The sequence below is a fragment of the Thamnophis sirtalis genome, unplaced genomic scaffold (assembly GCF_051295495.1).
Source record: "Thamnophis sirtalis isolate CommonGarterSnake01/CBP01778 unplaced genomic scaffold, rThaSir2_p1.2 scaffold_11, whole genome shotgun sequence".
In the NCBI taxonomy this organism is placed as follows: domain Eukaryota; kingdom Metazoa; phylum Chordata; class Lepidosauria; order Squamata; family Natricidae; genus Thamnophis; species Thamnophis sirtalis.
The window spans coordinates 2,262,446-2,277,831 of record NW_028261391.1 but is presented as its reverse complement, the minus strand read 5'-3'; the positions used below and the strand labels follow the sequence as shown (position 1 = coordinate 2,277,831).

General features: G+C 44.1%; 1 protein-coding gene across 1 annotated transcript in view; it reads right to left on the bottom strand.

The window, feature by feature from the left end:
* The window catches only part of PCYT1A (phosphate cytidylyltransferase 1A, choline), a 42,047-nt gene extending 26,661 nt beyond the window's left edge, over nucleotides 1-15,386 (bottom strand). Inside the window, exons 1-4 of the mRNA XM_087725025.1 lie at nucleotides 15,193-15,386; nucleotides 11,894-12,027; nucleotides 11,690-11,759; nucleotides 8,169-8,232 (exon numbers count right to left, since the gene is read on the bottom strand). Of these exons, the coding sequence (XP_087581151.1) occupies nucleotides 8,169-8,232; nucleotides 11,690-11,759; nucleotides 11,894-12,027; nucleotides 15,193-15,320 (396 nt within the window). The 5' untranslated portion in view covers nucleotides 15,321-15,386. The remainder of the gene's footprint in view (nucleotides 1-8,168; nucleotides 8,233-11,689; nucleotides 11,760-11,893; nucleotides 12,028-15,192) is intronic.

Below are 15,386 nucleotides of genomic sequence, written 5' to 3'. Positions count from 1 at the left end.
CTTTGAACAGTTGTTAAGTCGAGGGTGACATGTAGTGCACACCACGGGAACAGGAAGGAGCAAGTTTTGGGAGCTCAAAGAGGCAACTGGGCTTTCTGTTTTCTCTTTGAAGGCGTTTCGCTTCTCCTCCAAGAAGCTTCTTCAGCTCTTGACTGGATGGTGGGGAAGGGAAGGATTGATCCTCCTTGCAGACAAGATTCAGCCGTGACCCGTCAAAACCGCGTTCCACAAAAGCGCGGTCGACGAAATCGCGTATGTGACGTCATCACAACGCGACGAAAAAGATCGAAAAATTGAAATAAAAATTAAATTACAGCAAGCCGATTCACATAAAGGTAAGGGTTAGGTTAAGGGTTAGGGTTAGGTTTAGAGCGTTAGCGTTATGTTTAGCATTAGGTTAAGGGTTAGCGTTAGGTTTTTCGTTACGTTAAGGGTTAGGTTTAGGGTTAGGTTTAGGGTTAGGTTAAGGGTTAGGTTAAGGGTTAGGTTTAGGGTTAGGTTTGGGGGGGGTTAGGGTAAGGTTTTCGCTTTATTTTTACATTTTTCGATCTTTTTCGTCGTGCTGTGATGACGTCACATACGCGCTTTCGTCGACCGCGATTTTGTTGTCCGCGGTTTTGTGGTGGAACCGATTCAGCAGTCCATCTGCATTTAAAAGACAACTTAAGCTGCTCTTTTGAAGACTGCAAAGTCCATTGGAGAGTTTTGGAGTTTTGGAGAGGAGCGCTGGTTTGAAAGAGGAATCCAAGAGACCATTTATGTCAAAATTGATCAGCCCTGTCTCAATTGTGGGGGGGGGGGGGGATATGACATCACCCTAACCCTAACCTCCACTCTACAACACGGTCTTTTCAGCAGTTCCAAGAAGGCTCTGCACCCATTTGCACCATTCGGGTGACTCTCAGGACACAGGTAAAACCTCCAAGTGGCCTCAACGACCCTCTCAAAGGATGCAAATGACCAGCTGTCTGCAAGGAATACAAAATCCTTCCCCACCATCCAGTCAGAGCTGAAGAAGCATCTTGGAGAAGCGAAACGTCTTCAGAAGGAAAAACAAGGAAGTCCAGTTGCCTCTTTTAAAAAAAATGCTCCTTTGGGACAATCCTGACTTGGATGACGGAGAATCTCCATAGATTTCCAGAGCTCAGCTTTTTTGAGCTTCGCATTAACGGCCCGTTTCTGGGTTCAAAAGGAAAAACTGAAAAATTAAAACACAATGACATCTTGCAGACGAGATTCGAACCAAGGCCATAGGCTAAAAAAAATTAAAATTAAAAAAAAAGAGAGTTGACAGTTCAAACTTACCCAGTCCACCTTCCGGCTCTCTGGTTCCTCCTTCTCTTCCTCCACATCTGGATCTTTGGGGTCCTCTCCGGAGCTGGCGGAGGGGGAAGGGGCCCTGGGGTCCCGCCATTGGGACTCTAAGCCCCCTGACGCCGAGCTGGGGGGGCTAAGTGGCTGCAGGGAGCAGCGAGGACACAGGTCCCCCTCCGCAGCCCCGGGAAAGGCAGCCTCGCAGAGCGCGCACCGCTTGGATTTCTGCCTGTGTTTGAGGGGTCTGTCCGACATGGTGGGCATGGGATAAAGTGGGGCTCAGGGAGCAGAGGAAGCAAAAGAAAGAGGTGTGCCCTTCCCCAATTCGTGGGATCTCCCTCCAGGCCTGGAGCTACTGGTCTATTAGGCAGGAGCTGCCTTTTAGGGAGCAGGCCACCCCAAGAAGCCCACCAGGGACCCACATAGAGGATCAATCAAGGCTCCAAGACTGGAGTTTGTTGCTGGATCCTGAAACAGAAATTCAGGATTTATGTTGCAACTTGGAATCTCCTCGTTGACCCCCTCTGGTGGAAGGGAGGCCTGTGGTAGAATAGAATAGGAATAGAAAATAGAATAGAATAAAACAGAAGAATAGAATGGAAAATATCAAGAATAAAACAGAATAATGAATAAGAATAGAATAGAAAACAGAATAGAATAGAAACAGAAATAGAACAGAATAGAACAGAACAGAATATTGGGATATAGAAGAGAAATATCAAGAATAAAACAGAATAATGAAATAGAATAGAAAACAGAATAAATAGAAACAGAAATAGAATAGAACAGAATATTGGAATATAGAAGAGAAATATCAAGAATAAAACAAAATAATGAAATAGAATAGAAAACAGAATAGGATAGAAACAGAACAGAACAGAATAGAAATAGAACAGAACAGAATATTGGAATATAGAAGAGAAGAGAAATATAAAGAATAAAACAGAATAGAATTATGAATAAGAATAGAAAACAGAATAGAATAGAAACAGAAATGGAACAGAACAGAATAGAAATAGATCAGAACAGAATATTGGAATATAGAAGAGAAATATAAAGAATAAAACAGAATAGAATTATGAATAAGAATAGAAAACATAGTAGAATAGAATCAGAATTGGAACAGAATAGAATAGAAATAGAACAGAACAGAATATTGGAATATAGAAGAGAAATATAAAGAATAAAACAGAATAGAATTATGAATAAGAATAGAATAGAAACAGAAATGGAACAGAATAGAACAGAAATAGAACAGAACAGAATATTGGAATATAGAAGAGAAATTAGTAGAATAGAATAGAACAGAACAGAATAGGAATGGCATGGCATGACATTTTCCTTCTTCTTGTGCCATATCTGTCATCGGACGTTGGTGATCATGTTGACAATCCTATTTTTGTCAACAGTCGCATGAAGAAGTGCTGCTGAGTTTTGTCCAAACCCCAGTCCCTTAGGATTTGAAGCCATGATGTTCTTCTGCCTGGACTTTCGTTTGCCTTCAATCTTCCCCTGGAGCAAGGGTGGGTTCCTGCCAGCATTACTACCGGTTCGGCGCACAAACTTTTTTTCGCACGCACATGCTCGCTTCGCTCAGTGGCCTAGGAAACAAAGCTCTTCCAAAATCTGGAAAAAGTCCTGCTAGAAATATTTTGAAACCCCCTCCCAGATGGGGGGCAACAGAAACAGAGACCGTGAAGTGGGTCTGTGGGGGTCTCTAACAACACTTTTGAGTTCTAAGCACATAGCACTTACAAGGAGCATCCTGAATGACGGGAAGTGAGCTTCCTATAATCTTCTCCGTTGTCTCTGTAGGGACTTTCTATCTGACGCACTGCAGCCACCAAATCAAACCAATGCAGTTAGTACTGGGGGATGTAAATGTGTGTGTGTGTTTATTTATCTGACATGGTAAAGGGTCTCCTGCTTCAGCAGGGGGTTGGACTAGAAGATCTCCAAGGTCTTATCATAGCCGAGATGGCGCAGTAGTTAAATGCAGCACTGCAGGCTACTTCAGCTGACTGCAGTTCTGAGGTTCGGCGGTTCAAATCTCACTGGCTCAGGGTTGACTCAGCCTTCCATCCTTCCGAGGTGGGTGAAACGAGGACCCGGATTGTTGGGGGCAATATGCTGACTCTCTGTAAACCCGCTTAGAGAGGGCTGAAAGCCCTATGAAGCGGTATATAAGTCTAACTGCTATTGCTACTGCTATTTTCCAACTCTATTTTGAATTATATTGACCTAAGCCAAAGCATTAGAATGCTTCATTTGGCCCTCAAAATAATTACGCACAAAGACTTATCTTTGAACATGAGTAAGATCTCCACAGTGGGAAGATCACACTCAAAAAGGTCAGTGTGCGTGAATTCCTGCTCGTGTTTAATTACGAGAAAATAAGCAATTATCAGTTGTTAAATTCTTGAGGAAGACAAGTAACCTGACAATGGCAATTTACAATGGAAACTATGAACGTGGACTGGAAAAATGTCTTAAGCATTTCCTTGTCAGATTAATGTAAATATTATTTTAAATGCTGACTACTGAAAAAAACCTCCACCCATCCACCCCCACAGATTTTTTAAAAGTTTTAGATGGTTTGGAATCTGATAGCTAAGATAACAAGCCCATGTTGTCTTTTTCTCACCCACAACGAAGAGTTTCGTTCCATGATGAAGCCAGCAACAAGCACATTTTCTGAGGAGAAAGACTATTTTCTACAATCGGTTTAAAATAAAAATTTTGAAAAACCCCTTTTAAGCAAAATTTATGGAAGAGTGGACAGCCCTGATTCCAATTATAATTTAGATGCTCGTGGAAAAAGAGAGCCTGTGTTTCCACACTGATGAGTTCCTGTGTGAAAATAGATATTCAATATAAAAAGATATTCAATATAAAACAATTCTAGGCTGCATGAAGAGAGGGATAGAATCAAGATCCTGCGAAGTATTAATACCACTTTATTTAGTGAGGCCACACTTGGAATATTTGCATCCGGTTTTGGTCGCCACGATGTAGAAAAGATGTGGAGACTCTGGAAAGAGTGAAGAGAAGAGCAACAAAGAGGATTAGGGGACTGGAGACTAAAACATATGAAGAACGGTTGCAGGAACTGGGTAGGTCTAGTTTAATAGAAAGAAGGACCAAGAGAGACATGATAGCAGTCTTCCAAGATCTCAGGGGTTGCCCCAAAGAAGAGGGAGTCAAGCTATTCTCCAAGGCACCTGAGGGCAGGACAAGAAGCAATGGGTGGAAACTAATCAAAGAGAGAAGCAACTTAGAATTAAGAAGAAATTTCCTGACAGTGAGAGAACAATCAACCAGTGGAATAGAAATTGCCTCCAGAAGTTGTGAATGCTCCAACACTGGAAGTCTTTAAGAAGATGTTGGAGAACCATTTGTCTGAAGTGGTGTAGGGTTTCCTGCCTAGGCAGGGGGTTGGACTAGAAGATCTCCAAGATCCCTTACAACTGTTATTCTATTCTATTCTTCATCCTATTCTATAATTTATTGTCGATTCTATTCTATCCTATTCACAGACAGCCCTCCACTTATGACCACAATTGAGCCCCAAATTTCTGTTGATGGTTGTTAAGTGAGTTTTGCTTCATTTTACCACCTCTCTTGCCACCGTTCTGAAGCAAATCACTGCAGTCACTAAGTTAGTAACGAGATTGTTAAGCGAATCTGGTTTCCCCACTGACTTTGCAAAAGGGGATCCCATGACCCCGCCATACTGCGACCGTCATAAATATGAACGTTGCCAAGCAACTGAATTTTGATCACATTGACCACAGGGACGCTGTAACGGCGGCAAGTGTGAAAAAAACTAAGTTTCGGTGCCGTTGTAACTTCGGTCACTAAATGAACTGTTGTAAGCCGAGGACTGGCTGTATAATTTGCATCAAGCATGTGTGGGATGCATTACGCTGCCAGCAACCTTGAGAGTGTAATTTTGTAATTCGAACAACACTTTGACCTCCCTGAGTTTCTTTCCCACGCTGACAGAATAAAACCCAGAAGCAAGAGGGAAATATTCGTAAAAGAGATAAAAAGGATTTTTAGCAAGGAGTCAGGAGGCGGGACTCATGTAGAAACACACGGGGATTAATAAGGCAAGGTATTGTATTATAATTCACGGAGATTTCAAAATACAAGGATAGATTAAGGAGTGTGTAATGGATTTGCAAGGACAAAGGTAACCTTTGTTAACAACTGTATTGAAATGGCCGCATGGGGGACCATGTACAGATGTTACTAAGTGCAGGGAACAACCCAACAGGGGGAAATATTTATACAACCCACCGGAAATTGAAGAGTGGCTCTTCTCCCTTTCCAAGGGGCTTGTGGCCAGAGTTCTCTTTATATACACAACGGCAAAAGAAGGAGCCTGGGGTCCTTTAAAAATGTCATTTGGAAGCTATATTTCATACAATGGACTATATATATATATACAGACACAAACACACACACACATATATATACATGAGGGTACAGGCAGAGAGAGAGAGGAAAGGAAAAGAGGCAGGCAATCCTGCTTCTTCAGGATCTTCAAAACGAGCACCGTTCTTCTTGGACGTTAGTAGAAAAAACAGCCAAAGGCCACAGCGACACAGAAGAGAGTCTCCTGGGGAGATGAAGAGGAGGGTTGTGAGGGAAGTTGCAGCTGCACACAAACAGCAGCACGAGGTGGTTTTTCCCCCCTCCCTTAATAAGGAAAAGAAGCAGGTACCCTTAGAAGAGAATATTGGTAGCTCAGGGTTGAATTGGGTGGCCCTTGGTGCTCCACTGAGCTTGGATGCTTTCTTGCAGACATTTCATGACCCAACTAGGGAACATCATCAGGGCTAGAAGGGAAGGGGGATTGCCAGGAGGAAGGGGAAGAGGAGGAGGAGGAGAACTGTGGGTTCTTTGGTGCTCTCTCAGCTGTGTTGCTTTCTTGCAGACATTTCAGGACCCAACTAGGGAACATCATCAGTGCTGGAAGGGAGAGGGGTTGGGTGGAGGAGAACTGTGGGCTCCTTGGTGCTCTGAGCTTGGTAGTTCTCGTGACCCAACTAGGTAACATCATCAGGGCTAGAAGGGAAGGGGAGCTGCCAGGAGGAGCTGAGGTGGCGCAGTGGGTAGAGTGCAGTACTGCAGGCCACTTCAGCTGACTACTAGTTCAGCAGTTCAGCGGTTCAAATCTCACCGGCTCAGGGTTGACTCAGCCTTCCATCCTTCCGAGGTGGGTGAAATGAGGACCCGGATTGTTGTTGGGGGCGATATGCTGACTCTGTAAACCGCTTAGAGAGGGCTGAAAGCCCTATGAAGCGGTATATAAGTCTAACTGCTATTGCTATTGCTATAGGTGGAGGAAGTTAACTATGGGCTCCTTGGTGCTCTCTCAGCTCTGTTGTTTTCTTGCAGACATTTAATTACCCAACTAGGTAACATCATCAGGGCTAGAAGGGAAGGGGAGCTGCCAGGAGGAGCTGAGGTGGCGCAGTGGGTAGAGTGCAGTACTGCAGGCCACTTCAGCTGACTGCTAGTTCAGCAGTTCAGTGGTTCAAATCTCACCGGCTCAGGGTTGACTCAGCCTTCCATCCTTCCGAGGTGGGTGAAATGAGGACCCGGATTGTTGTTGGGGGCGATATGCTGACTCTGTAAACCGCTTAGAGAGGCCTGAAAGCCCTAGGAAGCGGTATATAAGTCTAACTGCTATTGCTATTGCTATAGGTGGAGGAGATTAACTATGGGCTCCTTGGTGCTCTCTCAGCTCTGTTGTTTTCTTGCAGACATTTAATTACCCAACTAGGTAACATTATCAGTGCTAGAAGGGGGGCTTAGGAGGAAGGGCAGGAGGATGACGATGGTGGCAACTATAGGGTCTTTGGTATTTTGTGAGCTGGGTTGTTTACTCACAGACATTTCATTACCAAACCAGGGAACGTCATCAGTGCTGGAAGGGAGTGGGGTTTGCTCTCCATTTATATACAAGTGTTGGTGGGAGTGCTGTTTTCTTCGGGATAGTTCCTTGATTTGTCTGAGTTGGGACAAGCCACGGGTATATAAACAAAGAGCAAACCTCCCTGCTAGAAAACCACCAAGCTCAAAAAAAGTCTGGCTTCTTTTTACGATCTGCTGATATGGAATAGGTGGTATAATTGGCTCGAGAAGAGATGTGAAATTAATGCATAATGAGCGTATTGAAAATATAACAACAGGAGAGGGTATATATTCAGAAATCAAGAGATGTAAATGTTGTATATACTGTACGTTGTATATATTCTAAAAATAATAATCATGAAACAAGGAGGTATAGGTACGAAACAGTAGGCTGCAGAATGGAAAAGTAGAAATTAGAAAAAAGAATACCGATAGCGGAAAGCCGAGGTGGCGCAGTGGTTAGGGTGCAGTACTGAAGGCCACTTCAGCTGACTGCTATCTGTAGTTCAGCGGTTCTAATCTCACCGGCTCAAAGGTTGACTCAGCTTTCCATCCTTCCGAGGTGGGTAAAATGAGGACCCAGATTGTTGTTGGGGGCGATATGCTGACTCTGTAAACCGCTTAGAGAGGGCTGAAAGCCCTAGGAAGCGGTATATAAGTCTAACTGCTATTGCTATTGTAAAAGTGTAATCGTGATTTTAATGTTTAAAAAGGCTGAATAAAAATGATATTTAAAAAAAAGGCCCAGCAAAGAGACCCACCATTGTTCCAAAGCAATAGATGGCAATGCAGAGATATACACGCAAGTCAGACTGACACACTCCACCCCCCACCCCCCCCGGAGTGTCTCCTTGGCAGCCCACATTTTAACAGCTACCTGGTGTGTGTGGAGCCTTAGTTTTAAAAATAAATAAAACTAAAGAACTTACATTGATGAAAACATCCTGAGCGTAGTTGTCGGTATCAGCATCCCAAAAACAACGAGCAGCCATGCTTTAAAGACAAAAGAAAAAAAAAAAGTAGGAAATCAGCTAGTAAAAAGTCGAAGTACCGGTAGTCCTCGCTTACAATGTTTCATTTAGTGACTGTTCAAAGATTTAGATTTAGATTTATTTTATTTGTATGCCGCCCTTCTCCGGGAGGGACTCAGGGCGGCGAACAACTCAAAGGGGGAAAAGGGGGAACACAGAACACAATACAAGTAGTTAAAATAGCCAAGAATCACACAACCATACAGGTCAAGAGGGGAGGGAACTCATCAACCCCAGGCCTGCTGGCACAGCCAGGTTTTGACAGCTTTTCGGAAGGCCTGGAGAGAGGTGAGGGTCCGACTCTCTGCGGGGAGTTCCTTCCAGAGGGCCGGAGCTGCCACAGAGAAGGCTCTCCCGCGGGTAGTAGCCAGGTGGCATTGGCTGGTGGACGGAACCCGGAGGAGGCCAACCCTGTGTGATCTAACGGGTCTTTGGGAGGTAATTGGCAGCAGGCGGTCTCTCAAGTACCCAGGTCCAATACCATGAAGGGCTTTATAAGTTACGACTAGCACTTTGAAGCGTATCCGGAGACCGATCGGTAGCCAGTGCAGCTCGCGGAGGATAGGTGTAACGTGGGTGTACCGAGGTGCACCCACAATCGCTCGCGCGGCTGCATTCTGGACAAGCTGAAGTCTCCGAATACTCTTCAAGGGCTGCCCCATGTAGAGCGCATTGCAGTAGTCCAGTATTGAGGTCACGAGGTTATAACAGCACTGAAAAAAGTTATAACAGCACTGAAAAAAGTGACCGATGACCGCTTTTCACACGGAGTTTCTCCAATTTTAAGACCTTTCTTGCTTACCGTTGTTAAGTGAATCCTAGAGTTGTGAAGTTAGTGACACAGTTAAGTGAATCTGGCTCCCCGCGTTGACTTTGCTGGACAGAAGGTCGCAAAAGGGGATCATGTGACCCAGGGACACTGCAACCGTCGTAAGTACGTGCCAGTTGCCAAGCCTCTGAATTCTGATCACGTGACTATGGGGGAGGCTGCAACGGTCATCCGGGTAAAAAGCAGTCATAAATCACTTGTTCTCAGTGCCGTTGTAACTTCGAACTGTCACTAAACGAAAGGTTGTAAGCCAAGGACTGCCTGCAATGCAACCCATAGGGCACAAAAGCATCCAAAATGGGTGTGTGCATGTGTGGGTGTGTGTTTTAAGTAAAAGGGAATTAAATGTAGATTAACTAAGGCGAGCGAGGTTAGTAGGTCAGTTGATATGTATTAATAGTGGAATGTGTTGGATTTTAAGGTATTATGATTGTACATGTATACTGCTATTTTTTCCTTTTTTATGTATATTGAAATGGAATTATAAATACCATCAACACAAAAGGGAGTTTGCTCTGAAGCTGAAATACACCAAGTGAATGAGAGGAAGAGTGGGAAGCAGAGGGGAGAAGAAAGATAGGAAGAGAGGGACAGGAGAGAGGGTGAGGGGGGAAGATGAGGTGTATAAGGAGGAGTGGTAAGGGGAGAGAGGAGAAGGAGAAAGGAAGGGGAAGTAGAGTAGAAAATGATGGAGGGAAGACAGGATGTAGAAGAGTTGGAAGCAGAGGAGAGAAGAAAGATAGGAAGAGAGGGACAGGAGAGAGGGTGAGGGGGGGAAGATGAGGTGTACAAGGAGGAGTGGTAAGGGGAGAGAGGAGAAGGAGAAAGGAAGGGGAGGTAGAGTAGAAAAGGATGGAGGGAAGACAGGATGTAGAAGAGTGGGAAGCAGAGGAGAGAAGAAAGATAGGAAGAGAGGGACAGGAGAGAGGGTGAGGGGGAAGATGAGGTGTACAAGGAGGAGTGGTAAGGGGAGAGAGGAGAAGGAGAAAGGAAGGGGAGGTAGAGTAGAAAAGGATGGAGGGAAGACAGGATGTAGAAGAGTGGGAAGCAGAGGAGAGAAGAAAGATAGGAAGAGAGGGACAGGAGAGAGGGTGAGGGGGGAAGATGAGGTGTATAAGGAGGAGTGGTAAGGGGAGAGAGGAGAAGGAGAAAGGAAGGGGAAGTAGAGTAGAAAATGATGGAGGGAAGACAGGATGTAGAAGAGTTGGAAGCAGAGGAGAGAAGAAAGATAGGAAGAGAGCAATAGCAATAGCAATAGCAGTAGACTTATATACCGCTTCATAGGCCTTTCAGGCCTCTCTAAGCGGTTTACAGAGAGTCAGCATATTGCCCCCAACAATCTGGGTCCTCATTTTACCCACCTCGGAAGGATGGAAGGCTGAGTCAACCCTGAGCCGGTGAGATTTGAACCGCTGACCTGCTGATCTAGCAGTAGCCTGCAGTGCTGCTTTTAACCACTGCGCCACCTTGGCTCTTGGAGAAAGGAAGGGGAAGTAGAGTAGAAAATGATGGAGGGAAGAAAGGATGTAGAAAGGGGGAGGAGAGAGGGGGAAGAAAGTGTCGGATAAGGTATAAATATGGTGTATGGAGAGCAGAAGAGCCAATAACTGGGTTTTTCTTTCTTTTCTTTGGTAATTGACGGTAAGATGAATTGATGTAATTACTTAATAATACAACATGATATTGACTATGTAATAGTATACATGTGGTTATATGCTATGAAAATGGAAAATAAAAACTTTCTATGTAGAATAGTGGAATGTGAAATGACTATATTGGATTACAAGTAAGAAAAGTATTAATTGGAAAAGAAACCGGGGGAAGGGGGAAAAAATGGAGGGGGAACTTGTATATACGCCTAACAATACATATGCAAAGTTATAACACGAGGCTTAAAAAATATGGGCGCTTAACGATGTGTAACTGTGTAATAGTATTATGTGGATAGTTGGGAACATAAACCTGGCTCACACTTTGCCCAAAAAAATAGGGGTTTTTTGTGTGTGTGTGGGGGAAATAAATGAAACCTATATATAAGTATACTTTTAAAAAAAAGAAGATATGTAAAATTAGCAATATGGAAAATATTTTCTGGAATGTAATTATTAATGCCACTAACATTAAATGGAGCTTGCTCAGACGCTGAAATACTCCGTGCAAATTAGAGAGCGGAGGGGAGGAAAAGAGAGGGAAAGAGAGAGAGGAGAGACAGGAGAAAGGGAAGCAGAAGGGAGGAAAAGAGGAGAGAGGGAAAGCGTAGAAAGCGGGGAGAGGAGAGGGAGAGAGCAAGGGGAGGTAGAGAAGAGAGAGATGGAAGAGGGAAGAAAGGAGGTAGGGAAGAGGAGAGAGGGAGAGGAGAAAATTTGAAGTTGAAACAGACTATAATATGGTGTATGGAAAGCAGAAGAGCAAATGAAAGTTGATGTGGCTTGAAGGTAAGAGGAATTGATATAATATTGAATACTTTAAAAAAAAAGTTTGTTAAGATGTAATGGTATAGTTTGGATTGTATGTACGTTAAAAAATAAAATAAAACTTAACATGGGGAGTGGGGGGGGGGGAGGAATTGTTTAACCGAAGAAAAACTCACTTCACTCCCTCGCCTCTCTGTTCTCCGATCACTACCTGCACCACTATTTTATAGCGGTGAAATCCTTTGTCTGAAAAAGAAAAGGAAAGGAAAGGAAATGTCATTGGGATCAAAATCACCCAAGTCATCACTTTCAACGCTCGGTCAGTTGGGAGGGAAAACCCAGGGTCCTTAGGGAGGGCCAAGGCAGACAGATTGAAAGACCTTTCAGCCTGTCCCGGATCAGCTCCGATAAGAGTTTCGTTTGGGCTCCAACCTCCTCTGGGTTGTACTGTACATTGGCCAGCTCCTCCTTCAGCACTTCCCGGATGCAATCTTTCACCATGGAAGAACGGAATCTAAGAGAAAAGAGAGAGAGAGAGTGATTGATTGATTGATTTTATTATATTTATATGCTGCCCTTTTCCCCCGAAGGGGACTCAGGGCGGCTCACAATTCAAATCAGGGAAGGGGGTTACAGACAGAAAATAAAAAGACGAAACGTAACAATACATAATTTAAAAACACACAACAGTCATACCATTCGAGACGGGGGCAACAGCTCTTTAGCCCCAGGCCTGTCGGAACAGCCAAGTTTTAAGGGCTTTGCGGAAGGCCTGGAGGGTGGTGAGGGTTCGAATCTCCACGGGGAGTTCGTTCCAGAGGGTCGGAGCAGCCACAGAGAAGGCTCTCCTCCGGGTAGTCGCCAGTTGGCACTGGCCGGCGGATGGAATTCGGAGGAGGCCTAATCTGTGGGATCTAATCGGTCTAGTGGAGGTGATTGGCAGCAGGCGGTCTCTCAAGTACCCAGGTCAGAGAGAGAGATGGAAATAACATTCTTGACTCTGGTAGAGGTAAATGGATCAGAATAGAGCTGGAAGGGATCCCAGCCCTCTCTAAGCAGTTTACAGAGTCAATCCTTTGCCCCCAACAATCTGGGCTCTCGTTTGACCCACCTCGGAAGGCTGGAAGGCTGAGTCAACTTTGAGCCTGGTGAGATTTGGACTGCCAAATTGCAGGCAGCTGGAAGTCAGCAGAAGTAGCCTGCAGTACTGTACTCTAACCACTGCGCCATTGCAGCTCATAATGAAGATCATACGACCACAGAAGCACAGGTGGCAATGCTGAACATCAGCAGCACAGCGATGCTACAGCGGCGAGAACTTTCCAAAATTTCATTCCCAGGCGAATAATGGGTCCCAATGTTCGTTATGTTAGCCCTGTGATTGCGAATCTATGACACAGGGGCCAGATCAGGAAGCCTTATGGAGAGGCTGTTATTCCACCTGCTCCTAATCAAGAATGGACGCCCACTGTTGGAAGAAAAATCCAGGCCCAGTCCCAAGCCAGGAATAAAATGAGGGCTGCTTAAAAAAGAAAGTTTATTTTTATTTTATTTTTGTTTGTTTTCAAAGTTTTTTTATTTTTAACATAACTTTACACGTATGATAGAAGCAAAGGCGTTGGCCGGATCTTCCTTTTGACGTTCTCTCATTTATACAATCCATTTTACGTCATAGCTTGATTTTTCACTTTCAGCCAAATTATTTTCTTCCATTATTTCCCATTTTTTTAATACTCATTTTTTTCTTAGCACATAAACGATATCTTCAATTGCTTCTTCAAAAATTGCACCAAATTATCATTTCATGTTTCTCTATTGGTCCAGTTTATTAGCCGAGGTGGCGGAGTGGTTAGGGTGCAGTACTGCAGGCCACTTCAGCTGACTGTTATCTGCAGTTCAGCGGTTCTAATCTCACCGACTCAGGGTTGACTCAGCCTTCCATCCTTCCGAGGTGGGTGAAATGAGGACCCGGATTGTTGTTGGGGGCGATATGCTGACTCTGTAAACCGCTTAGAGAGGGCTGAAAGCCCTATGAAGCGGTATCTAAGTCTAACTGCTATTGCTATTGCTATTATAAACAATATATATCCTCTAATTAAGTTTTAACAGAGAGAGCCTTTCTTTCAATTTTTTCTACAATTAACAATGTACTATACTACCTTTATTTCTTAATTAGTTGCATAACAATATCAATCAGACTACTAATTCCCTTTAATTTACTAATACAACTGATGAACAGAACCACAGCGTGCAGTTCTGGGACAGATGACAAAATGGGAGTTGAGAGTGGGTGGGTTTTTATACCTTCTTTAGGTTTTGCATTGGAGATTCCTGTTGCTGTGCAAGGACATGTCATTTATTTATTTATTATTATTATTATTATACAATTGTATCACAGCGGCCAGTTGTTTCGCCGGATTTGGCATTGGTTACTAGTCGGGCCCCACCCAGGGGCCTAGGACGTCGTAACGTATTTTCGTAATATGCGTGCAGATCCAAGCAGTGCGGCTTTTTGCATTTGACTGATGGTGATTTTGTCAATTTTTAACTGTTTTAAATGTAATCCCAGTGCTTTTGGAATAGCACCCAGTGTGCCAATTACCACTGGAATTACCACTGCTGGTTTGTGCCATAGTCGTTGAATTTCGATTTTTAAGTCCTGGTATCTTGTGATTTTTTCATGTTCCTTCTCGGCGACGCTGCTATCACCTGGTATTGCGATGTCTGTGATTGTGACCTTATTTTTCTCAACCAGTGTGATGTCTGGTGTATTATGTGCCAGTATTTTGTCGGTTTGTATACGGAAATCCCACAAGATCTTGACCATCTGATTTCCGGTGACTTTTTCAGGCTGATGTTCCCACCAGTTTTTTGCTGTTTTGATATTATAATTTTTGCACAAATTCCAATGGATCATTTGTGCTACTGATAATAATAATAATAATAATAATAATAATAATAATAATAATAATAATTATTATTATTATTATTAATTATTTATTTATTGTTAATTAATTAATTAATTATTCTAATGGCTGTTGTCAGATTCCTATGGGTTATGGTTGGCTCCATTCTCCAGAAGGGGAAGTGCAAATGCCAAGTGTATGTCTGAGCTAATCTTGTCAGCCTCTGGCTGGCCTAATTGTATTGCTCATCTGGAATCTCTGTCTGGCCCAGTCTTTCTGAATGGATTGCCAAATCCACCTCCAGATTCTGGAACAGCTATGCAAGATTTGTTCTTAATTTTAACTTTTTATTTTACCTCTGCAAGCTGCCCAGAGTCCCACGGGATTGGGCGGCATACAAATTTATTAAATTTCAATTTCAAATTTGTTTCTCTTGTCATGTGCACGTATACATCCGAACTAGACCTTGTTGTTTCTCCGTGTCATATCTGCGGGTTCATGCATAATTTTACTTATTAATTGATTTTATTTTTATTTTATCCACCATTCTAGGGGGCTGAACTGTAATAAAATAATTGTAATAAAAGAAAAGACATTGAAATCAAGAGTTTTAGAAGCAATGCATGCAAAGCCCCCTCCCCCCATTTCAAGGGCGAGCCTCTCTCTCTCTCTGGCCTCCCACAATGCCCCACGGCGGCCTACCTCGCAGGGCTGTTGTGCCACCGAAAGACAGGGAAGGCGCGAAAAAGGGACGGTGAGAGAGCCGGGCTGACCTGTGGTGGAAGGCCGGGCGTAGGTGGTAGGCCCGGGCGGGGCTGGGGGCGCTGTTCTGCCGGGGCAAGGGCGTCGGGGTGAGGGTCGGGGTCGGCGTGGGGGTCACAGGAGGCGCCGTTTCTGCCATAGCAGCGGCCGCTTCACGAGGGACGGCGTCGCTAGGGCGTTGCTAAGGCGACGGCGCTCCCAACAT